This window comes from Asterias rubens, chromosome 2 (genome assembly GCF_902459465.1).
Source record: "Asterias rubens chromosome 2, eAstRub1.3, whole genome shotgun sequence".
Taxonomy (NCBI): domain Eukaryota; kingdom Metazoa; phylum Echinodermata; class Asteroidea; order Forcipulatida; family Asteriidae; genus Asterias; species Asterias rubens.
The window spans coordinates 21,606,964-21,634,077 of NC_047063.1; the positions used below are offsets into that span (position 1 = coordinate 21,606,964).

At 38.4% G+C, this 27,114-nt stretch overlaps 1 protein-coding gene across 3 annotated transcripts; it reads right to left on the reverse strand.

Annotated features, from left to right (window-relative positions):
• Nucleotides 1–2,666: 2,666 nt before the first annotated feature.
• Nucleotides 2,667–27,114, reverse strand: LOC117306880. Of its 3 annotated transcripts, XM_033791444.1 has the most exons (3): nt 26,539–27,114; nt 4,501–5,008; nt 2,667–4,455 (listed from the first exon to the last, which is right to left on the reverse strand). In XM_033791444.1, the coding sequence occupies exons 1-3, from the start codon at nt 26,663–26,665 to the stop codon at nt 4,365–4,367; spliced, it is 726 nt and encodes a 241-aa protein (XP_033647335.1). In that variant the 5' UTR covers nt 26,666–27,114; the 3' UTR covers nt 2,667–4,364. The 3 variants fall into 3 exon arrangements, with proteins under 3 accessions (XP_033647335.1, XP_033647334.1, XP_033647333.1); XM_033791443.1 differs by having other exon boundaries at nt 2,667–5,005; nt 26,539–27,107; XM_033791442.1 differs by having other exon boundaries at nt 2,667–5,008; nt 26,539–27,103.

The following is a 27,114-nucleotide window of genomic DNA, read 5'->3' on the forward strand; positions in this document are numbered from 1 at the left end:
ATTTAGTTGAATTGAAAAGACTATGGGTGCGTTCGTTTAGCTTCCCGGGTCGACCCCGGTGTGTGGCGTATTTTTATTTGTCCAGGACGAACGTGTGCAGATAATTACCCACGTTCGTCCTGGAAAAAAAAACCGCCTCACACCGGGGTCGACCCAGGGAAGCTAAACGAACGCACCCATAGTGGGTCTTGTGCGGTTATTGGGGATGGGGGGGGGGGGGGGGTAGTAGAGCGTGGGACAAATACATGGTTTCGGGGAGCAGTATAATATCTGATAATAACTATATCAAAGACAGTCATCCAATCAATAACTCAATCAATAAATCAAAAGTCATAGAGCGCAAAAATCAATAGGTTGCTCAAAGATGCTGAGGCACATGCAAGTGAGTGAGTTAAAGGCAGTGGCCACTATTGGTAATTACTCAAAATAATTATGAGTATAAAACCTTTCTTGGTGACGAGTAATGGGGAGACGTTGATGGTATAAAACAATGTGAGAAATGGCTCCCTCTGAAGTGCCATAGTTTTCGAGAAAGAAGCAATTTTCCACGAATTTGATTTCGAGACCTCAAGTTTAGAACTTGAGGTCTCGAAATCAACCGTCTAAACGCACACAACTTCGTGTGACAAGTGTGATTTTTTCTTTCATTATTATCTCGCAACTTTGATGACTGATTGAGCTCAAATTTTCACAGGTTAGTTATTTTATGCATATTGATGAGATACACCAACTGTGAAGGCTAGTCTTTGACAATTACCAATAGTGTCCGCTGCCTTTAAAGAGATGGGGTTTTTTTAAAGGAAGCTTACTTCACACTTTTTTACAAAATACATTTATCTAGCAGACTTTTCTGCTTAACAGCTGTGTAAAATTGAGTCCAGTTCCAGGAAATTTCCAAGAAGAAGTACATTAACATTTGAATGCCAAATTATTAGTCTTCTGCTACCAGATTGTTCCTAGAGCACGCACCGCAGTTAGATGCCTCCAAGTCGCCTGTATAAGTTCCCTCGTTTGACAGCTCTTAAAGGCAGTGGACACTATTGGTAATTGTCAAAGACTAGTCTTCACAGTTGGTGTATCTCAACATATGCATAAAATAACAAACCTGTGAACATTTGAGCTCAATCAGTCATCGAGCTTGCGAGATAATAATGAAAGAAAAATAACCCTTGTCACAAGAAGTTGTGTGCGTTTAGATGGTTGATTTCGAGACCTCAAGTTCTAAATCTGAGGTGTCGAAATCAAATTCGTGGAAAATAATGCTTCTTTCTCGAAAACTACGTTACTTCAGAGGGAGCCGTTTCTCACAATGTTTTATACTACCAACCTCTCCCCATTACTCGTCACCAAGTAAGGTTTTATGCTAAGATTTATTTTGAGTAATTACCAATAGTCCACTGCCACCGCAGTACCGGACACTATTGGTAATATTTTTAGCATAAAAACTTACATGGAAACAAGCACTCGGGAGCTGTTGATAGCTAAAACATTGAAACGGCTCTCTCTGAAGTATAGTTTTTTTTACAAAGATGTAATTTCTCACTAAAAATATTAAAATACTTCAGGCCGGAAGCCCTTCTTGGACATGTAAAGGCACATAAATTAGTTGTGAACACAAAATGTTTTTCTTCATTATTCACTTGCAAATACAATGACCAATTGAGTCCAAAGTGAGAAAACTAGTCTTTGACAATAACCAAAGGTGGGCAGTGCTTTAAAGAGTGAAACGTAAGAATAATGAACCACGACATACCACGTTGGGGTAGAAAAAAAGGAACTCAAGTTAAAATGCATGCTGTTTATTCAGTCATTCAAAATGAAGTAATACAATAAACACAACATTATGGACTACAGCGATTTATTATGCATTTCGCATTGAATATTTGAAACAACATAATAACTCTACACAAATTAAATTTAGTCCAATAATGGGCATGTGGATCTATGCGTACTTGCTTTTTACAGGCTAAGAAAGCAAAAACAAGTAAGTCAATCCTTCAAGCACTGACATGGATTCTTCAAAACTGACTTAAACCTGGGATCGATTTCACAAAAAGAGTTGCCACTGATCTTAAGATGTGTATCAATCTTAATTGCTAAGCAAAGTGTAATGTCACGAAACAAATCAGTACGACAATACTAACAACTCATCTTAAAGGCACTGAACACCGTCGGTAACCACTCAAAATAATGTTTAGCGTAAAAACTTACTTGGTAATGAGCAATGGAGAGCTGTTGATAGTATAAAACATTGTGAAAAACGGCTCCCACTGAAGTAACGTAGTTTTTTAGAAAAAGGTAATTTCTCACTAAAATAATTAGAAGACTTCAGCTGGAGCCGTTTTATAACGCACCTAAAAGCACACAAGCTATGTAACTATGTGTTGTTTTCCTTTAATTATTCTCTTGCAAATTCGATGACCAATTGATCCTAAATTTTCTCAGGTTGAATATTTTAAGAGAATACTGGTCTGTGTGTGACAAACCAAGCGTGTCCAGTGCCTTTAAGGTGAAATTGTGAAATTGAGCTCCGAACCGTTTCGTCTACCAGAGAAGCGTACAAGTCAATCATGTCTGCGATTGAATACTCTATACAACAAAAAAATGAATCAACTTGTTCGATTATTAACACTTACTCTTTTGTATACCAGTTTCTCTGATGAATCTTTTCGACCGAAATTATCAATGGGTGAGAATTTTGTCCCTAAAACACATTTAGTTCAGCTTGATTAGTGTTTGATTAGATGAAAGTGTAAGAAAGTCAACAAGCTCCCCGCATTCCAAACTTGGTATTACAAATTCTTATCATCTCAAAACGGGACCTAGCCCCTGAATCATCATGTTGTCAACCAAAGTTGCAAAAAGGAAAATCTTGCTTAGCAGAAACAGGTTACCAGACAAATCATTAGATGTTAACACGATGATGTTTTTTACTTGTTTTTCCTGATAATTCTCAGCTTAGTGGATTTCCGGCTTTTTTTGGACCAGCTTTAAGTGATAAGATATTCACAGCCCGGTTTGTGCAATGTGTGTATTTGAATCTATAGGCTGGCAATGAATGCTCTGATAAAGAAAGAAAACAAGGCGAAAAGGAGAAGACAAAACAAAACACGATTATCTTTTACTGTATTTTCAATCTTTCTTTTTAGTGTGTTAAATGAACCCTAAGTAAAACGGACATATTCAAGTGTACATTTACCTCGCTTGTTTAAAATGATCATCTATAAAGATAATGATAGCAGCAATTAGTGCAGAGCAAAACAATGGTAACATAAATTTCCGTTTATCTTATAGTTTTGCCTTTTATTTTTGTTTTGTAAGCAATATTTACATAATAATATTTTATCGCAACTCCTTGTTACAGCCTGCACCTCAGACCTAAACAAAGTGACGGTGCAGTTTAAATAAACGGAAACAATTAACTTTTACTTAACTAATTAAATAAATAACTGGAAAAGGTTTGTTTGGTTTTATCCTACCCAAACCTCAGACTCCAATTTAAACAAAAAGTAGTTTTGGTTGAATTTCCTGGACTTGTTAATGATTTATTCAGCTGCGTTTTATTGGTGCATACGCGTTAACACACAATGTGGTCGTTGTATTGTTTTCATCGGGATTGGCCACTGTAGCCCTGAATAATAACAAGTTCTTAGATACAAGACATCAAGATTTGAAAACATCATTTTTTTTAATGAGTTTCCTCAGAGCGGCCATGTTATTTAAAATATGCTTTACGACACAATCTCGCCATAAACACAGCCATTGAACTTGTAAACGGTCACCGACAATATTCGTGACACCTTATCATCGTCACTGGGACAGCCCTCGCCGTAGTGACGTAACAGTGACGTCAAAACGTTCGTCATGTAAGAAATTGAAGAACATATAGATAAACTATATCAAACTTCTGTATTACTATACGATATACTTATATCTTGAATGGCAGTTTGGGGCTTCCGTATTAATCGTTAATTATTAAATTTAAAAAATATGGGGTGGATTTCCTTTTGTCAGTGTCACCTTACGAAGATCATGAGTTACCTTATCGTTTCAAAACAAATGTGCTAGGCCTAAAATGTTTTCATTGCTTTGAACCTTCAGAAAAGGTAGTGAAAATAATATTTTGACTATATGTGTGACTTCGGTCTTTGTTTCGAGAAAACAAAACAAAAAATCCATAAATTATTTATGCAAAACTTGAAACTTATTTTAATGTTATCTTACACCGTTTCTTCCATTCAATAATGCAACTGGATTCGGGGAGGGATTCGTCAACCGTTTGTGTTTGAAAACAAAAAGTCTTTAATAGCCCCGCAATATCCAGGAAATATTTTGACAGTTCATTAAGGAGTGGTGGTGGTTGATTAACGTCTACCGGTATACCATTGTCTTTTACCGGTGTACCACTGCCTTTTCTCGTCTTCACTATCGCTGCGTTTACCGGTGTACCACTGCCTTTTCTCGTCTTCACTATCGCTGCGTTTACCGGTGTACCACTGCCTTTTCCCGGTGTACCACTGCCGCTTTTCTAGGTCAGCAGCATCAGCAAGGTCGTCGGCCCTTTTACCGGTATACCATTGCCGTTTGTTGTATTGTTGCTCCAAGTCTCCGTCGTCGGCTTGCTCGACCCCGCTTCGCTTACCGGTGTACCACTGGCGTTTTCCGGTGTACCACTGGCGTTTGAGAGAGTTCACGGCATCGTCGTCCAGCACCCTGTCTTCGTCCCCTCGCTTGCCGGTGTACCATTGCCGTTTGCCGGTATACCACTGTCTCTTGTTCGCCTCGTCGGGCTGCTGTTCTTCGTTGCCGCTCCGTTTGCCAGTGTACCATTGGCGTTTATCGTTTTCTGCTAATAATGCGGGCGAGTCTTCAGCGTCCCGTTTACCCGTATACCATTGCCGCTTGCCGGTGTACCATTGTCTTTTACCATCTAGACCAATGGGAGCCCCTCCTGGGTATTGTCTCTTGTCTTCGTCCCTCTGCCATTGCTCTGCTTCTACTCCTTCTGCTGGAAGAAAAAGAGGAGAAAATGCCGGTAATTATTACCACTGTTCAGATAAAGACAGGCACTGGTCTTATAAACCCAATATTTTCATGGGATACAATGATTACATTTTCAGATAAACGTGCAGTGGCGTAAGCTTTCCATATCTGTGTTTTGATTGGTCCGAGGTGATGTATAATGTATATAGCGTCAGCTTGCGCTTTTGATCGTCTGCATGCAACGTACGGCGCATAGTGTTGTGTACATTATTTTCATTATGTATGCCTAAGTGTGAATTGACTGCGATAAGTCGTGTGAAGTGACTACGAGGTCATAGGTGCTTTTAGCAACTTCGTGTCAGGCTGGTATCTGGCGTTTTCACGAGCCTTAAAGTGTGACGTCAGACGTTCAGGCCAAAATTGCACTGTGAAACTATTAAGCACAGACAAATCTCACCGAGCAGAACTGGGTACCAGCCAAGACACATTTCGACGTAGTGTACAATAGACTAAGTTCGAAAGAACACAATTATGGGTGCGTTCGTTTAGCTTCCCAGCATGGATCTACCCCGCGGTGCTTACTCGGGTGAGCCCCTGACAAGAGCTAAACGAACGACCACTCACCGCTCTCGTAGTGACGTCGTTTACCTGGTGCCAGCCCCCAAGTGACCCACTCCACAAGCAGAGCACTGGGGGCTGTCCCGGGTGAGCCCCTAGACGTCCAAGCTATTTGAACGTACATGGGCAGACAGGGGGAGGACCCAGGGAAGCTAAACGAACGCACCCTATAATAGTCGACCAGTGACCAGCAACGTAACACGCCGTACTCACTCGAACGACTTGTTTGGAAGCCTAGTCAACCAGCGATACAGTATTTAATACTTCCATTATAATTGCCTTCATCTATTTCGATATACACTGGTTCCCCTCTGCGCTTAACAGAAGATAATGATATAGAATATTACTTGCTGTAGTTTTTTTTTAGAAATGCAGTGAAACAAAGTCACGACAATTATTTAGTTTTACCAATTTCTCAAAAATTACAGCACCTCAGCAAATAATATTTTAAGGGAAGTTTTCTATCATCATTATCTTCAAACTGACTTAGATTAATGTAAATCTGTGGACATTCCGTGTTGGTTTGTTATACAAGCGATAGGGAAATTTATGTGCATCTTTTCAATTTAGAACAACGCAGATTTACCGAAGTTTACGAACGGTAAAACTGTATTGTAGTAAACAGCAGCTACGAACTGCCGTGATTATGAAATGAAACATATTTAATAATAAGATTTAACTTGATATCTGGTACGATTCATATTCCTTTGTTCGCTGAGCCCCTCATGGTGGTAAAAACACACTCTCCGAAAAATCGTTAACAACTTGGAAAATTCGAGGTAATATACCCTTAAATCAATAATGAGCCAACCCTTAATGGGGTGTTTCTTGAAAACTGGAAGATGGCAAGTAATGGTTTCTTCCGAAATCCCTGTAGGGCCTATATTTCTCCAGGGAATAGGCCTATCGGACGATTGGAATGAACTCTTCCACCGATGAGTAAATTGGGGGTGAATTGACGATGACAATAGCAAAGTCGAAACGTTAAAGCGTTTTCGGAACTGAGAACGTTTTCAGAACGGAGAAGTCTCACCAATTCCGAAAGATCTACTCAGCGGTAGTAGAACATAAACCAAGACAAGTTCTCAAAAGAACAATCTACCCAGCAAGTGATAGACCTACATGGTATTACCGCAAACCAAATAATTATTGGACATCACCATGCAATATTCCATTTTGGTGTAAACTTCTTTTCTTAAAACCACAATGTCCCTTCACTTTCATGACAATTTTTTTTTAAATGTCCATTGCCTGACAATTTGTTCAACAACCCATAAAGCAAAAGTAATTTCTTAAAAATAAAAAGTACCCTTTCATTTGTTACTAAGCCGAGCGTTAAGATTGTCAAGGCCAAGGCTTTCAGATCAGAAAAAGCCCGCCATAATGGCAACATGGCAAGAGAGAGAGAGAGAGAGAGAGTCACGTGTTCCGGATATTCGTTCACTTTATTCGGTGACAAGATAAATAGGAAGAAAGTGGTTCTAGAATGAAAAGAATCGATACTTTAACCAACTAAATTGAATAACATTGATTAGAATCGATCATTTAATTTGAACCTCGGCAATTGCATCATTTACATTGGTATTGCAGACTCTTGTGCATGTGCGATAATAGATGCCTGCCCCCCCCCCCCCCCCCCCCCAGTAGACGTGTATTAATGCAAATACACCGTGGCCCAGTGGTGAGACTGCGGGACTTGCAATCACAAGGTTGTGGGGTTGGATTCTACCAAGCCAACCACTGAAATCACAATGGCTAGAACAAGCATTGTAGTCTATAACTCGAATTTGTTCTTCCTGCGTTGATGTAAACCGCTCCAGATTTTTGGCGATATCTAAACAAACGCTTCAACCTTTTAAAATGAAATTTTTAACAAGTTTGCTGTGATATTTATTTTGGTTTTTACCAGTTTGCTGTAATGTGTAATTTTTTTTTCATAATTATAACGATCGAACGGTTTCAAAACAAAAGATATCCTTTTCCTTTAAAAGAAAATCAAACCAGATTTAGTTATATGCCATATTTTATTTATAGGATGGTTTTTCTCATAAATGCCACACCGTTTTGAGTTCGCTCACCGGATGTTCATCAATTATAGCTCATGTAAGTGTTACCCATTAGTACATTGACGTCATAGTGACATAGTAATCCAGTTACTTGTCATGTAATACAGTGGATTCGGTGTTTCGTTCTGCAAGCTGCAGGGCAAGTTCAGCTGAATTTATATTCAACGCCAATCTATGTCAAACCAAAAATTTAATCAGACAGTCAAGCAAAATAATCACTGTAAAAAAAAGACAGATTAAAATATGATTTGAAGAGTTTTTTTCACTCATAACTTTGGTTTATTGCCCATTGTTCTCTGGGTTTTTGTTACCGAGGGCCTATGGGTTTTTAATGATTTTTCGGTATTCAATCATATATTATTTAAAAGGAAACGAATTGATTACACAAGGGAAATCAGAAAAAACGCAAATCCTGGGGCTTTTTTTGTGTTCGACAATTATCCAATTTGATGGAAATGCCCTAGCGACCAATGTCCATTGGGAGAAAAGGTGAGTAGGAAATATTCACCAGCGTGCTAAAACTAAGATTGTGCATAGTTTCCACAAAATTGGAATTCTATTTGAAAAATTGTGATTCTTCATTTTGCAACACAAATAAACTGTCAAAAGCAGTTTTTGTTCAATGCACGTTTTGAGGTATAGATAACAAAACGCTAAAAGTAGTAATGCTCGCTCGGACCTTTTGGTCACGTTTTACTGCAATTTAAATAAAAAATAAGACCCCAAGTGTTCGAGAACAGTTTCCTGGCAATGATATTTCTTGAAGAAAGAAACATTCTCGCGGAAATGTTAGTATATACCCGTTGTTCAGTGGAGTGTCAACTTTCAGGTTATCACAAAGTTGTATCTTTGATACTTTTCAATCAGCTTTTCTACGACTGGAAGTAAAACTAACTCGGAAGGTCACGTGATTATTCGAACCACCTTGTGGTTCGACCTCTCATGCGACCTTCGTTTTTGTTTGAAAATGCTCAAAAAAGGCTAAATTTGATGATTTTTTGTATGGACTTTCTATTCATTCCTGGAAGACCGTTGAAGTCATACCTTAATCTATTTTGTAGCCCATTAGCCCAATTCAGCCGGTGTGCCCCTTTAAATACCATGTACTTAAAGAGACACGTTGCCTTGGATTTGTGCGATTTGGGCTACAAACGCGCGGTTTGGTTATGAATTTAATATGGCTGGAAAACACATTTTAAACGAGACTGGTATAGTTATTGTGTACGATACTTTTCATTGAATCGAGATTAAAGATTTAAGTTTCAAAATATTTATTGTCATGATAAAAAAAACATGAAATTTGTCTTCCCTCTGTAAAGGAGACTACATTACGTACAAGAAAGGCATAGCAACAATAGACAACAATAATAAAATTACAATTTACAGATATATACAAATAATCATGTGTAGTTTCCCTTAAATTTTTATGAATGAATACGGTCAGCCATTTTTACAGAACGACATTTTCGACCTTAGTGGACTTGTTTTGACTATTAAGCAGCGTCTCCATTGATTTTGTTTACAAAAAAAAAACGAAAACAAAGCGAGGGCGTCATCTCTCTGCTAAACACGGGGAGTGGATTTAGTGGATTAAAGACACTGGACACTATTGGTAATTGTCAAAGACCAGTCTTCTCACATGGTGTATCTCAACATACGGATAAAATAATAAAACTGTGAAAACTTGAGCTCATTTGGTGGTCGAAGTTGCGAGATAATAATGAAAGAAGAATACCCTTGTCGCACGAAGTTGTGTGCTTTCAGATGCTTGATTTCGAGACCTCAAATTATAAATCTGAGATCTCAAAATCAAATAAGTGGAATATTACTTCTTTCTCGAAAACTACATCACTTCAGAGGGAGCCGTTTCTCACGATGTTTTATACTATCAACCTCTCCCCGTTACTCGTTACCAAGTAAGGTTTTATGCTTAAGTACTATTTTGAGTAATTACCATTAGTGTCCACTGCCTTTAATCAGAAACATTATATTAATTTTGTATACATAATATGCGCTTTTGATTTTGTTACCTTTATGTACTGATCTATTCTCAAATTGTACTATTTTTCAACAACAGTATGGCATAAACGTCTTATTGAACTGAATAAAAAACTTTCGGACTTAAATTGCACAATTTACAATATTTATGTATCCTTACAAATTATACCTTTCATTTACAACCACAATGATTCCGAAAGGTAGAAATCACTTTCCTTTTAAAACCGGCCACCAAGTGCACTCTCCCTCATAATTTCCCTAAAAGGTAATCGTAAAATACAACAAACAAAACAGAACAAAAATGTACTATCCGAAGCATGATTACGGGAAAGTGATCAACATAACTACAGAACACCACATCACAAAGCAGCGCCGAATACCCCCTTTTTAGGAATCCACTTCATTTTTGTCTTCCTTCGGTGATTTTCCCCCCTTTTCTATCGACCACTCTTCCGTTCAACCGCCATTACCTTGACTCTACACATCCTGCCTCTTCAGCATCACGACCTGCCAGTCCTGTTCCTGGCAGTCCCGCTTCCCTCATGACGTAAAATGCCCAGATAAAAACATTTCAATCGATTGGACCCTTTCCCCCCGTGTAAAAATATCCATGATTTGTTGGTGGCACACTTGAAAAAAAGAAAGAAAAAAAAGGGGGGATTGTTGTTATTGTATTGTAAGTAGACCCCCACTCCACATGAGTTAGCTTTACTTATTGAGTAGTGGTTATTTATGATCGCTGGAACCGAAGCTTTTTACCCAAATTACAATATAGTGGATTTGGACTAAGTTTTATTTTACATGGTCGGTGACAATGTTTGACAGCATTTTATTGCGCTACTGCAGGATAGTGGTTAATACATTGAGTTGTGGATTTTTATGAGGGCTTATATTTGTCCACAAAATGGTATTTCAATTCAATTCAATGCAATTCAATAAAACATTTATTTCGGTATGGCCCTCACATGATGAGAAGTGTTTCATATTATTAACAGTGACAGTTATAAACAGTAGCCAACACTATATTTTGTCCCATAGATATGTTGACTCATAAATATATTATTTGATAGTGGATAATTATACACAGATGCTACCGTGTCTCGGCATGCTGTACCATACGATTTTAAAACTCCCGGGTCAAGACCCGGATTTGGACTGATCCATTTAGGGGTCTGGCTGACCAGGAAACTGACCTCAAAAACATGGCATTTTTAACGCGTAAACTGTTACCTATTTCTGGGTCATTTTAACACAGATTCCGGGTCGCACGGGACCCCGAACCCGGGTCAATTCAGACCCATGACGTTTAAACAGCTAGTTGAGCCGAATGTTTTTCACGGAAGTTTATACTTTAACTTGTTTATAATGCGTTTGTACACCATTTAAATGTAATTTTGATATGTGTACACTTCTTAATTTTTCGTAATTATCGTTAAAGAAATCAGGCCCCAACTTTTAGAAAAACTAAAACCACTTCTGCCGTTGACGGCGCGTGTCAAAATGACAATGCTTTGACGTCATGCTTGGGAGTTTGCTTTGTTATACCTCCACGCTGCAACAAAGCGGCTACAATTACAAATTGAAGCTCCCAACTATGACGTAACATTAGTGATTACGTAATGGGGCTTTCCGCGAATCTTTCAGAAAAGCCCTGGATAAAGGTTTTCGAAATGATTGTTTTTTTACACGTTTAAAATCTTTTTTTAGTCATATGACTCAATTTCCTTTTTGATTGTAAACATTTCAAATGAAAATCAGCAAAGTTCACATCTTGACATTTTTGTCCAAGCAGGTCTATGGTGTTCGTTCATAACTGTATAAAGTAGTTTTAGTTCAATTATCCATTGAATACTATGACGAGAACTGCGTAAAAAAGTTACTGCAGCATATAGTCCTATCGTGCTCACACAACCATGCATTAACAACACTTTGGGGTGAGTGTTGGCTCTGAAAGTAGCCGTTGTGGTCTCGACGTTTCGAACAGTATATCTGCTCGTCTTCAGGAGAATGGTTAAAGTGGACACTATCAATAATTCCGCAAAAACAATTGTTAGCATAAAACAAACAGCAGAGAGCTGATGAAAGTATAACACATTGTGAGTAACGGCCCCCTCTGAAGTAATGTAGTTTTCGAGAAAGAAGTAATTTTTTTTTCCACGAACTGGATTTCGAGACCTCAGAGTTAGATTTTGGGGTCCCGAACAAGCACATGAAAGCACACAACTTTGTGTGATAAGGGTTGTTTTTTCTTCATTATTATCTCACAACTTCGACGACCAATTGAGTTCAAATTTTCACAGGTTTGTTATTTGCGCATTGTGTTGGGACACACCAAGTGAGAGGACTGGTCTTTGACAATTACCAGTGTCTTTAAATGTTGATGATGCTGGCTAAAGCAGCGCTGGAGGTGAATGCACTTTATGCATGTGATGACCATCCCGTCCATAACCATATTTAAGTCGTACGTCTCTCTGTGTAGTATACATTACAACCCCGTCGCGTGAACAATGAAACGCGGATGGCCTCTTTAAGATTCCGTAGCAAAAAGCTAATTGAATTTAAGGTTTTATTGAAAGCTGAAAAGGAATGGATAATAATGCACTCTTCATCAAAATAAATGACGTCTGAAAACCACATCGCGGTAGGGGGGTCATACGTTTATAGATATAATGTTTACCAACTAAATGCTTTTTTGCACTGTCAATAATTAAATTTCTAGCCCCCTCATCTCGACTGGCTTCTAAATTGTCCCACTGTCCTATAACCAATTTCTTCAATTAGGACATAGCTCTCACATCTATGACAACGAGTAGAGTGTGCGGGCAGACCGGGTGAGAGACGGGGTGAGTGAGATATAGGAGTATACAGAATTTCCACCCAAATAGTGTTACATTTTAAACACGAGCAGTTTAGTTTATGCATGGAATATATAGGAACTCTTGAATTCAGACGGCAAAATAATGCACTACAAAACCAAGGTTTCCTAAATACGTACTCTAATCAAACAAGATCAGCTTAGTACATTCTTCCAAAATAAAGAATCGCGGCTTAATATGTACTTCTAAAGACAAGATTTGCTTAAAATGCACTTCCAAAAAACAATCCTCGCAAAATAGGTCTTTCCAAAAAAATCCAAGATGTTATTATTATGTATACGTCCCCCAAAAAAGTTTGCTTTAGGCCTATGTATTTCAAAAAAATAATACTCGCAAAATATGTAACTGCAGAATATCAATCTATACTTGCGATATCACTAATAATGGGCTTTCGTAGCAAACACCTTGATCAGTAATTGATACTTATTTTGTCAAAGTACTTGATTTTGGAAGCATAAGTGCCTTAATTCTGAAAGTGAGTCCGTTTTGAAATGCTACTCATATTTTATGTCGTATAGTTATCGATTCATTACAAAATTTGTTTGAATTTTCAGAGTGGCAGATTATTTGAACAAAAACCAAATAACAGAAAGGTAAGATTATGTTTAAAAGAAGCCGTAACGATAACCGTATCGCAGAGTTACATCAACAGAACATATTTAGTTTTCGCTTCAATGCTATGGATATTTGAGAAAATGTACTTTAGAAAAGAGCGGCAATCGAAAGGAGGGATAGAACTACTTTTCATTGTGTTCGGTATAACAGAATTCCCGGCCCGAGACGTGTGTGGAACAAAATATGACAATGTGTTTGTTCTTAGTGCAGGAGTCTAATTCTAAGACAGTTCTGGGCCACACGACGATCGTTTTACAGCCCTTCCACTGCTCAGAAGAAAAGCAAGGCGGCTAAGATTACCTTACAAGATGAAAGCAAGAATACCTTGTGTTCAGTGAGGTTGTTTCTTTTCAGCTTTTAATCAATGGTCCCAAAAAGCGGTTGGGTGTTAATTTTAGGGCACTTCATCCAAAGAAGCCTTTGCTTTCAGTTTTCGCGCGTTTTGTCTTCTTCTTGTGAAAATATAATCGCCCAACAAAGAACATTAGAGAACTTAATATTCCTAAAATAGAGCAGCGTTTTTTTGTTAATATCGGTCAACATTTTAGGTTTTAAATATAGACAACAAATAAAGAGAACATTTATTTTAAGAAAATAAGAAAACAATGTCTGGGGGAGTTTACTTTTATTCGATTAGTTGTAACACTCTCGTCGATTTTTCAAAAGTAATAATAACACAAATTATTGCATGTAGTCTTCTTCCATGCCCCAAAACAAACTGCTTAATTTCAATGTTGATATTGATTAACTGCAGTAATTTTTTTTTTGTGGGTACACTATTTGTATCAATATATTTTCAAGATATGCCAATATTTTCATGATAGATAGATAAATAGATAGATAAAAGTTTGTTAAAAGACTGTCCTCGCAGCAAAAAGACTGAATTACAAAAAATTACATTAATTTACAAAAAACAACAAAAATAAGTAGGAGGCAAATTGGTAAAAAAAAAAAATTTTTTAAATGGTGGAATAGTAAAGCCACTCCCCTATTATGTCATTAATTGTTGTGGTTTTCAATAAGAAGCTCTTTGTTATGAAGGATCTTATTTGAAGGATGTTATAGTACCTCAAGGTAAATGAGGAGGTTACAAAGGGTTTAAGTAATTTTTCTAGGCCACAAAACACAATGTCCACATATTTACTGACACCGTTTGAAGGTAATGATAGTAGAAAGCTTCTCTTAATGTATTTCTTGCTGAGGTGCAGTAGTTTTTGAGAAATAGGTAAAGCAATGTCAAGAAAATAATGCTCGTGAGTGCGGCCCCCTAAATGTAGTCCGAGCCCTAAATGTTGCCTGACCTAAATGTAGCCCCAAACTTTTTCCAAAATGTCGCCCGGACCTAAATGTAGCCCCAAATTTGTACCAAAATGTCGCCCGGACCTAAATGTAGCCCCAAACCTGCACAATGGGGCGGGCGACATGTAGGTACAGGTATGGGGCTACATTTAGGTCACGAGCATTTTTTTTCGTGACATTGCTTTGCCCATTTCCCAAAAGCTACAGCACATCAGCAAGTAATAAATTAAGGGAAGCTTCCTACTATCATTACCTTCAAACTGTGTGAGTAAATCTGTGGACATTGTGTTTTGTGTCATACCAAATTAATAGTACCCAAATCTTTTAAGACGACGAGGAACCCCTGCGTGGATTTTTTGTATGCCTAACTTAGAGATGCCATTATCCGGTATCTGATACCACAAAAATATACCAGGACATGAGTGAATAATAATAAAAGTACTAATGGAAATTATGTAAACTTTGCTAATGACAGTACTTTAAAGCTTAGACTGAACAAGTGAACGAGTTAACAAGAACAGATGTATTGTTCACATCCTCCATTCACTCACAGTTATCCAAGTTCTGCAATTAATTCAAGACACTGGACACTATTGGTAATATTATGAAAATTTGAGCTCAATTGGTCGTCAAAGTTGCGAGATAATAACGAAATAAAAAACACCCTTGTTAGTTATACACGAAGTTGTGTGCTTTCAGATGCTTGATTTCTAGACCTCAAATTCTAAATCTGAGGTCTCGAAATCAAATTCGTGGAAAATTACTTCTTTCTCAAAAAAAAATACTCCACTTCAGAGGGAGCCGTTTCTCACAATGTATTATACTATCAACCTCTCCCCATTACTCATTACCAAGTAAGGTTTTATGCTAATAATTATTTTGAATAATTATCTTGAGTAAATTCGTGGAAAATTACTCCTTTCTCAAAACTACGTTACTTCAGAGGGAGTTGTTTCTCACAATGTTTTATACTATCAACAACACTCCATTATTAATGTAACCAAGTAAGTTTTTATGCTAACAATTATTTTAATTATGCTTAAAATTAAATTTATGATAAAATTAAATTATTGAGTAATTACCAATAGTGTCCACTGCCTTTAAGAAATTCGTTTCCCATACATTATTTAATTTGTTTTTACCTCGCTTACTTGGGTATGTGTACCAAATTTGTCAATTTTTGTAAGAACAAAAGTTGTGTAGGAAACTTGAGCACGAAAAAAGGGGACCAATTTTCAATGGTGATTACATGAGCAGAAACAATTGAAGTAACACTCCGTCTTTCCAAGGACTTTCGAATTCCCACGCCACTGTGAAGTCAGCATGCCAACTAAAAAAACTACTCTTGGAGATGATTAGACCAAATTGGAAGCTCAGTTGTAATTACGGACGACATTTTCACCCAAAGGCATCAGTGTCAATCGCGCTGTTCAAACAAGGAGGGGAAACATAGCAATATATATTCATAGGAATGTTTTCTCAGGATCAATCTGGGTTTTTGGTCATGCTTCAAGTTCTTTATACAGACAGTTTTACGCCCTTTTGTTGACTGAGAGGCAAAGGGGTAGCTATGAATCAACCACGGTGGCGAAAGTACATTCTCATGCGATATTGTGAACATTAGACCGTACCCCCTTGCGTATGTTATAGATAATTGCATTCAAGAGTTATTTAATTAGATTATATTTGAAACACAACCGGTACACGTGTTCCTCGGACGACTCGACCACAACTAGAGGAGCATGGCAAGTACATAGAGTAGCGCTAAAAACACACACGTTTGCGCATTAAATTAAACAATATCGCAATGGTCTGTTATGGCGGGAGGAAGTTGCATTAATTTATACTGTCGTGACTTTTGTGACAATGATGACCATTGAGTAGTAGATACAAAGGACTGGAAGTGCAGGCACCAAAATGTAGACATCTTTTATACCATCACGTTTTGGTTGAGAAGAAAGCAACGCTAATTGTGTTATCATTTCCTACTTCCTGGAAATCCAAGACAAAGAGGGACTTTGATCTTCTGGTTTCTCCTCAGCGGGTGAAGCTTAGGCTGAGTCCGAATTAGCGACTGCAGCAACGACTACGGCTAGTCTGCGTCAGTCTTGCGTTAAAGTCTAGGACGTCCTTATACAAACACACTTTAGCAACAGTTGTAGCCATGCTGTAGCCGGACACGGCCTGAGCACTATGTTTACCACAAGGGGGTCACGTGAAGAACTAGGTAGCCAGCCGTCGATGACACAAAACTCATCCTAGGATTAATCTAGGACTTAGGACGAGTTAAGTTCCCTATCCGAAGACGTAGGACGCATCGAGCCCGTCTCAAGTTAGGACGGGTTACTCGTCCTAACTCGAGACAGGATTAATCTTAGCATTTCGTGAAATCGGCCACAGGGCTGACTTCTGAGCAAAGCAAAGTATTACTGCTTTTTTGTAGGTGCGTTAGCCTGAACACCTGACGTGAATTGCGCCAGATACCAGCCTTGAGCGTACGTCTATAGATTCATACAAATACACCTCTGACCTCGCATTCATTTCACACGGATATCCGCAGTCAAATTCTCCGTACATGTATACATACTGATATAAAAAAATATAAAAAAATGCTTGTACAGTCAACAATTATGCACGCTGAAAGCAGACAACCGAAGGTGCAGCTGACAAACATCACCTCTGACCAATCGAAACACAGATATGGAAAGCTTACGTCATTGCATGTTTATCCAATGAAATCGTTGTATCTAATGAAGTCTGTAAAACCAGTGCATGTTTTACGGCACCAGTCTATATAGGTGTGTGTAGAGTGTGCGCGTTACAAGATGTCACCGTCTAGTTACTTGGGTTATCATTCATCCGCTTTGGACGAGGCGCCTGGTGGATGGAGTATTAATACAGACCGCCCTGGCCAAACGACAACAACTTCACTAGAAGCACGTCTTGTGGTAGTAATTACAAACTTTATAAAATAAAGGACACTTGGTTTTAGACAGCGGTAGTTGAGTCTGATACATCACAATTCTTGAGACTGCTTTGTGTTGGATGGGTATTGTACCCCTACCCATATCACCGAACCCTAAGGACCCTTCGTGATAGGTGATTAAGTCCCCTTGATCTAGATTTTGAAAGTGGGTCATATTCTCTCTCACATTCTTTTCATAGTACCATGTTGAGAGGTAGAGATGTATCGGGCGTTTTCGAGCTCACATCTTATTATGCACCGTCCGCTTGTTTGGAGTCCCGCACCGAAAGTGGATTTTTCATCTGAAGATGCTAAATCCTTAACCTAAGCCGTAGACGTGTTTTCGAAAAGGGCGTACACTAGAAAAGCAACATTGGCAATACTGACATTAGCTGAGGTTTGGGGAAAAGCTCCTTAAAGACGTGAACTGAAACACCGCGTGACATTGTTGAACATGATGTGCGTTATAGACAACATTGCTTCGGCCATTATTTTATGGAGTCAACATTTTTACTCCACAAAATGACCGACCGGGTTTCTTCGCGACGTATACGAGGAAAACCGTGTAATTTCAAGTGATACTTGTGTGGATTATATTCTACTTTTAAAGTATCTATCTAACCATTTGCATTTCATAACAAACGGTTTCAAGCGCATTTCAAAGACCAACTCGTCCAATCCAGGGCAACGTAAAGGGAAGGTACACGTTTGGGAACTGTCAAAGACCAGTCTTCTCACTTGGTATATCCCATCATAAGCATAACGTAACAAACCTGTGAAAAATTGGGCTCAATCGGTCATCGAAGTTGCGAGAAAATGATGAAAGATAAAAACACCCTTGTTTGGCGAACTTGTGTGCTTTCAGATATGAATAAAAGACTTATAGCTAGAAGTCTTTTATTATTTTAATGAGAAATTACCTCTTTCTCAAAAACTACGTTACTTCAGAGGGAGTTGTTTCCCACAATGTTTTATACTATCAACAGCTCTCCAATGCTCGGTACCAAGTCAGTTTTTAAGTAACTACCAAACATGTTCCTTCCCTTTAATAATGCTTACATAATGTGCAACATAATCGAAGAGGAACGTCTGTCTAATCGAACCTTTTGAGAATCTCTTACATACATGCAATTGTCTTTCTTAAAAACAAAAACAAAATGGTGGAGAGCGGTATGGTTCGGCAAGCCTTTTAACTGAGCAGCCGTCGATTTCACAAAACTCTTCCTAGAGTCCCAACCCTGCACTGTAGCATGCAGACCTTAAGATTAATCCTAAGTTAAGACGAGTAACTCTTCCTAACTCGAGATAAGACGAGTCATAACTCTTTGTGAGATCCACCCCTGCATTGTTAGACACCGTCTCTATGTGTAAAGATGCAGCACGCAGCATTGCATATACGATAATATACGATATCTTTATTACTCAAAGTATTCTAGCATTTTTTCCGAATGAGAACAACTCAGATGGTTTTGTCTCCATCAATTTTCAATTTCAATTTGGAAAGGAAAGACGGTGGCGGGATTTCTAGATGCCAGCAGGCGTGCAGCTGTGCTCATAGAATCTGAATAGAGGAGTGGGGTTGGTATTCAAGCCACACAACGAGTGCAAATTGTGTGTGTGTTTTTCAGCTTCTTCTCATCCAGAATGAAGAACCCGAGAAATGGCGGGAACGGTCAGGCGTAATGATGCAACAGAATCACACGGCGGGGGATTTTAAAGCGTCCGAATGGGGGAATGCTTTCGCACTATCTTATCTACATCAGGGGGGGGTAGGGGAGCAGCTGCGCTTTAGGGTCCAATATGGCGTCCATTTGTTCCCCCTCAATTCGTTAGATGATGATGCTACCTTGTCTGTTTTACTGATTTACTTTCAAAGAAGCCACCTGTTCCTCTATATCGAAAGACTTTTAGCGGGGCTTCCTGTACGGGTAGTTTTGCGTTGTATTTGTTTCAGCGACAAGGTTGTGCGATGGGTATTTTATTACTTACCCAGGGAAAGAGAGTGAGACCGACCACAAGATAGAATGGAGCGGGGGGGGGGGGGGTACGAACAAATTACAAAGTTTCACTACATTTCTATCATCAAGTACACTGTTTTGCCAGATTTGAAACATCTTTGCCTTCTCCAATGATGCTCAGATTTGCTTTTTTTCTTGCATCTCTTCGCTCAAAGCAAATTTGAAGTCCTTTTGAAATAAAAGCCCTTTGCAGAGGAAAAAAAACATGTTAGGCATATTAGGTAACGGATTTGGATCTTGATCAGTATAATATATTGTTTAATCGGCAGTCTGAAATAATGAGGCTTGCCCGATGTTATTTGAAACCGAAGCAATAGGGCCTCAGGGAAAGCGGGAAAGCTGAATGGGTTTTGTATTTCTTTGTGATATGGAAAGTCAATCGCATATTAATACGCGCATTATATCATTGAAACATTGTACAATCTCAGTGGCCGTAAACATTAATCATTCCAGTAATTGTTACGTTGATTTTCAATGGAAGCCGGAACACCATTGTCAGATTTACGAGTAATTTTAACTTAAAGGTACTGGATACTATTGGTAATTACTCAAAAATAATAAGTACCCAAAACCTTACTTGATAATGAGCAATGGAGAGCTGTTGAGAGTATAACACGTTGTGAGAAACGGCTCCCTCTGAAGTAACGTAGTTTTCGAGAAAGAAGTAATTTTCCACGAATTTGATTTCGAAAACCTCAGAATTAGATTTTGAATTAGATTTTGAGGATTTGAAATCTGAAAGCACACAACTTCGCGTGACAAGTGTGTTTTTTCTTTCATTAAATATCTCGCAACTTCGACGACCGATTGCGCTCAAATGTTCACAGGTTTGTCATTTTATGAATATGTTGAGATACATCAAGTGAGAATACTAGTTTAGGACAATTACCAATAGTGTCCACTGTCTTTAAAAGAACCTTTGGATAGAAATTACACAATTATGCTTTCAGAGACAATACAAAGTATTGCCCAATCATCATTGATGTTGTCTTAGATGCTTCAACTGGAACCATCCCAAAGGCCCCCCCCAAAAAAAAAATAATAATTATTATTTTATTTCAAAAGAAAATACATAGTGAACATTTGGTGACAAAAACCCACAAAAACAAGGGCCTGCCAGAAAAATACAACACAATAACCAATTATACATGGCCGTATTTTATGAGATCTATCTCTAATTAGTACATTCAATTCCCACTAGGGACTAAAATAAAGCCGCATAGACGCAAATCCATTAAAAATCAAATGTCAGTTGAAAATTGATCTTCCATTAATGCCCGGCAAGTTGGTTGGTGGCCGGCCAAAATAGATGACTGAAAGTCACATTTATAGTGACACACAGATCCGTTAAGAGTGTTGTTTTTTAAAACAGACTTAAAGGCACCGACACTATTGGTCATTAGGCCTACTCAAAATAATTGTGAGCATAAAAACTTTCGTGGTAACGAGCAAAAGAGAGCCGTTTTTAGTATAATATCGAAGTCTTTTATAGCGCACGTATCTACCAAACAAGGTACTCAAGGCGCTGAGTATAAACAAACTTTCAGAAAGATAGGTTATGCAGTGATGAATTCTGAGACCCAATTATTTAGCACCTTATAAGGGTTTACAAGGTGCTACGGCGCATTAAGCAGCCACAACCAGGAACACCGGGGCGAACCCCTTCTCGTTTCGATAAGTGCACTGGGTTCTTTTACATACGTTACACAACACATGGGACCAACGGCTTTACGTCCCATCCGAAGGACGAAGCAATGATTAAGTGTCTTGCTCAAGGACACAGTGTCACGGCTGCGGATTCGAACCCACACTCTGCTGATCAGAAACACCAGAGTTTGAATTCGGTGCTCTTAACCGCTCGGCCACGACACTTCCACAAAAACATTCCATGCTCACTCCGAGTAACGTATTTTTTTTTCTTTTTTTCTTTTTTAAGAAAGAGGTAGTTTCTCACTAAAATAATAAAGAAGCCTTGTATTATGCATCAAAGGCACACAAGGTAATGCAACGAGGGTGTTTTTCATTTCATTGCTTTCTTGCAAATTTGGTGACCAATTGAGCCAAAATATTCACAGATGTGTTATTTGATGCATATGTTGGGGGTACACCAGTGAAAGCTCGTCTTTGACAATTACCAAAGAGTAGTTTGGTTTTTAGATAGACTTAAAGGCAGTGGATACTATTGGAAATTACTCAAAATAGTTATTAGCATTAAACCTTACTTGGTTACGAGTAATGGGGAGGGGTTGATAGTATAAAATATTGTGAGAAACGGCTCCCTCTGAAGTAACGTAGTTTTCGAGAAAGAAGTAGTTTTCCACGAATTTGATTTCGAGACCTCAAGTTTAGAATTTGAGGTCTCGAAATCAAGCATCTGAAAGCACACAACTTCGTGTGACAGGGGTGTTTTTTGGCTTCATTATAATGTAACTTCGACGACCAATTGAGCTCAAATTTTCACACGTTTGGTATTTTATGCATGTTGAGATACACCATGTGAGAAGACTGGTCTTTGACAATTACCAATAGTGCCCAATGTCTCTAAGATTGATGTTTAACATCGCCATTTTGGGATCTTTTATTGTAAAGCTTAGAGGGAATGTGTTACTCACGTATCGGTAAATCTAATTGCGATTTCGTCTTTCTCTTACGATCGATGATATAGTGTCAACTGGAAGATGCGGGGGGGGGGGTAATTAGGATGTGACAGTCTAATGAGGTACAATCCAAGGTTATTACTCGGTAGATGAGGTTAAGCGATAATATCTGAAGTAGAAATCCGTATAGGGGGAATTGGTGTTTTAATTTTGGAAAAGGGTATTTGACAATTTTAACAACGAGATACATTTTTAGACTTACAATGTCAAGACAAAAACCTCTTCTTTAAAATTGTGTTAAAACTTCTTCTACTTTGCGTTTTCAAAAAACATAGACAGCGTTTTATGATTGTCGAAGCCCATCTTCCTTTAAGATGCCCGGAAGGGCTTCCTCCCTAAATCCTTTCTCAGATTCACATTTTAAAGGTGTTTACCTCTTTCTCTAAAACCACATTACTCCAAAAGGAGTAATTTCTCACAATATTTTATAATATCAACAGCTCGTCAGTACAAAGAAGTGTTTTCGGTTCTTAATTTTAGAGTTACCAAAAGTAAACCATGCATAGAAAAAGGAGTCAAATTTCACAAACAACAAATTAAAAAGCAATGGAGTGTAAATCAAGTTGCGAAAATAAACAAAACTATTTGGGCGTCAAAATAGCCATTTCTCACACAAAAAGTCAATGGAAAAAACATCATAAATCTTTGTTTAAAGTGTTCGCTTATTATTGGTATTGATTGACGACTGCCATAAAAAATACTCAAGTGCCAAGTACGGCCCCGATCAAAGGAAGTAGACCGTCAAATAATGATGTCGTACGGGGGAAGTCGAGACGCCTTGGTGACACGGATAGAGCGGACGGCAACAATACATGAAGGTTGTATCTGTCGGTGCGCCCAAACCTAGTTCACGAGTTTTGTAAAAAATTAATGCAGTTTGGTGCTTTCTATATAAATATTTACCATCACTTATCAATCGGTTTACGGGATATATGCCTTCATAATTCAATTCACACAAAAAGTAATGCTTCGCGCGGACAGCCGTTGTTAAAATAGACTCTCTGTTTTTTCACGGAGGAAATTTTTTATTTAAAAAAGAGACTTGGCGATGTGAGAAAGAACAACAAATGAAGAAAGATGGGTGCTTTTAAAAGGATGTCAGCTTGTTTCTCTATAGAGGATTCAAAACCCTTGTTTTTCTATCCCTTCGTCTTCTCTGGTTTTTATTCAGTAGTATTCTTATTAGACAGAAGTGCTGTTAGGATGTCTCGAGGGCATTTGAACATTTTGGGAAACAAATTTAATCCCAGAAAATAACAAATTCTGTCTACTGCCTTGATCCAGTGAAAATAGAGGGAAATCCTTTTAGGCATGGATAAGGAAAATGTGTATGGTGTACAGTACGCGTGTGTTCAGACCTACAGACTGCATCAAAATGCAATTGCTGTTTTCAGACGTGGGTAGTTAATTTACGGAAAATGCCATATCACATTCGTGCAGAGGTTTTTTTTTTTTAAGTCCTTATATAACTTTCATGAGGTTTATTCCATACCGGTATTGACATTTGCTCTGGGTGATTTTGTGAGAGGGACGGGGTGGGTGGCTCGGGATGCCCACTCGCCCAAAAGGTCAAAATGTGTTTCACACCTACGCCCTACACTTAGCTCTAACACCCTTACTAAAATAAATATTATGCAAAACTACCAACCAACCAACAAACCAAGCAACCACCCACAGAAACAAACAATAAAGAAGCTCAAAATCAAAACAGTCCACCGTTTCGTGTCCTTCTTATCACGCGTAAATTTAAAAGTACATTTAGACGAAAGATCAATCGTTGATACTTTTATAAAGAGCATAGCAACCTGTATACATTGAATTCAAGTCAGTAGTCACGTCTCAGATGTGCAACGAAAAAAACGGGGGGAAACAAATCTATCTTGTGACAGGCACTTTTTTCTTTTCTGTTTTCGTCTATGGCGAGTCTCATAGAAGAAACGCTGATGTTTGGAGTATGTACAGCATGTTTTGGGACAGAAATGTCTATCCGGGGTAATCGGTATAGGCGTGTCGAGAACGGCCGGTCAGACGCACCGGACACAAGCTCCGGCGTTTCTGATCAGCGGAGTGTGGGTTCGAGTCCCGGTCGTGACACTTGCGTCCTTGTAAGCGAGACACTTAACCATTGTTGCATTGTCCTTCGGATGGGACGGACAGCCGTAGGTCCCGTGTTGTAGCCGTGCGGGTAAAGAACCCCGGACTCAAGCTGTGTTGTGTCTATTTAGCAGAGTTATGGTTCGAGTTCCACTTGTGTCCTTAAAGACAAGACACTATTGGTAATTGTCAAAATCCAGTCTTCTCACTTGGTGTATCTCAACATATGCATAAAATAACAAAACTGTGGTCGTCTCAGTTGCGAGATAACTATGAAAGAAAAAACACCCTTGTCAACTTCGTGGAAAACTACGTCACTTCAGAGGGAGCCGTTTCTCACAATGTTTTATACCATCAACATCTCAACATTACATTACCGTTACCAAGTTAGGTTTTATGCCAATAATTATTTTGAGTAGTTACCAACAGTGTCCACTGCCCTTAAGCAAGACATTTGACAATTATTGCTCCGTCCTTCGGATAGGACGTAAAGCCGTAGGTCCCGTATGTCGTGTAATGCAAGTAAAAGAACGCTGTTAACACATTTCGCGGTGTTTCTGGCAGTGGCTGCTGGAATGCACCGCAGCACCATGTATATCATACTAAGGTGCTACATTAATCGGTCTCACAATTCAACATTTTTAAAAACCTGTCTTCCGAACGTTTTTACGCGTTCTATAAGACACCGCAGTATTTGATTTATGTGCTTTGAGATTAAGCCTTATAATTTTCCCCACGTTAATACACTTCAAAAACTGAAGTGTTAAAATTGACACCATGTAACACCACAGGGTGTAAAACATCACGTATGTTATTATGTTGGTAGGAATGAGTGTTATTTTAACACTTGTAAATTTAACATCTTGTAAATTTGTATTCTTTTTTGGTATCTATATTATGTGACAACACCCAAAGGTTTGCGGTAACACCATGTAATGACTATCTCTAGAATGAGTTGGGGTGGTTCTGAAAATAAACCGTTGGTTTCAACTCGACGTTTCGATCAGTCTTCTGGAGAAAGCTGAGTTAAAACCAACCGTTCTTTTCAGTACCAACCCAAATCATTTAGAGATAGTCATTATATGGTGTTACCGCAAAGCTTTCCAAGTTTAAAATCCTACCTAACACCCATGCTGTTTATTTTAACACCCAGTTTCTTCAGTGTAAAAATTCCGCCAGTAACGGCCTCCCCACGATTGTCCAACAGTACATCAGCGATCAGCCACACCAAACAAATTGTAATCCAAACTTTCCAGAATAATAAGGCAAAGACCCAAATCCCTGCCAATCTTTGTGGGGGCTAGGATAAACCAAAATGGACCGGACCCAGACAACCATCCGAATTTTGTTTAAAGGTAACACAAACCTACAGTTTTAACCACTGTTCACAAAGTCTCTAAATTCGCAGCGTAACCGATTTTTGTTTCCTTCTTTATTTGGACAAAATAAATACAGACAAACGGACAATTTTTAAAATACACTTCTGTTACTATGGCGATAGGTCTACCGCTTGTAAAGAATGGAAATTAGAGTTTGGGTAAAATATGACAAATACGGTATTTGTAATACCAGAACTTGATGACCATGAACTGGCTCATTGTTAAGAACTAAGCTCTGATAAATTTTACTCATAGCCCGTGAAATTAAGGAAATCCAACAATTTCTATAAAATTGCATTATTTGTTGCTATGCTGGATAAAACATCGCAGCTTGAATTGTTGTTGTTTTGGTGCGTGGTGCGTGTTTTTTTTTTACCACTTAAGCTAGTTCAGAGAAAAATGAAAATACAGTGCATTTTTTGTTTTGCAACAGACTACATTTCCAAAAGGTAGGTTTTAAAATTTACATCGCTATCATGAAGTTGATAAAGCGATATTCAACAAAAAGAAAAACAGGAAAATACCACATTTCTTCTTAAAAGCAGGATACATTTACATCTTTATAAGCTTGATGTTCATAGATAAACAAAATCTGAAAAAAATCACAAATTTGTTCTTGCAATGGACCGCATAAAGGTAAATTTTATAAAAGATTATTCCGTTTTTTTTTTCAACGGACCACGTTTCTAAAGGTAAATGTTAACATATTACGTTACTATCGTGAAACTGATAAAACAATATGCCCCGAAAGGAATCCATATAAAAAGATAAAAATGCAAGAAGAAGAAAATACTACATTTTCTTCTAAATGCATTGCATTTTGGGGGACAACGGACCACATTGCTACAAAAGTACAGTAAATTAAAAAATTTCCCTCGCTGTCTTGAAAATGACAAAGGATGAAAAAAGGATACACAACTAAGAAGAAAAAAATACAAAATTTTCCTCCTAAAAGACATATCAAACTTACCAATTTCATTAGATACTTCTTTCGCCACCTCAGCATTCTCCACGAAATCTGCCAACTCAGCGCGACAAACCACCCAAGTGAACAGTAGAGTAACAAGTAGAAAACCGCTGTTTCTCGTAACCGACATGATTATAGTGACTGGACGCTAACGGCCTACCGGCCCGGGTCAAAATAATAGGGTGCTCGTCCCTTGCCGTGGAGTGACTTGGCTTTATCGGTTGCTTGGTGTCGGCCGGCACAACTTAAGAGATTTGACTGCTTGAAGTAACAACTCTGCAGGACAAAAATTAAGAACAAGCACAATGTGTAATCAGACACGCATAAGCATGATCTCGATGATGGTTGACTGCTTGTTCATCAGAGAGAAATAGAGAGTAAGAGAGAGAGAAATAAAAAGTATCGTGTCCCGTTCGCTAGCGTGTTTCTCGCTTTACTGTCAAGCACCGTATCGCAGCACGCTGTCTTATCACTTGCACCACACACAGCGTACCACCGCAAAGTGAGGAGCTTTGATTGGCTAGTCCCTATAAATTGTATCGGTTGTTATAGCCAGTCACTTATTACGGCTGTGATCTA

Excerpts from the sequence above, each read along its gene's own strand:
- LOC117306880 (XM_033791442.1), bottom strand. The coding sequence starts at position 26,665 with ATGTCGGTTACGAGAAACAGCGGTTTTCTACTTGTTACTCTACTGTTC. Across the intron at positions 5,009-26,538 it reads AGAAGTATCTAATGAAATTG|CAGAAGGAGTAGAAGCAGAG; the intron begins GTAAGTTTGATA and ends TTTTTCTTCCAG.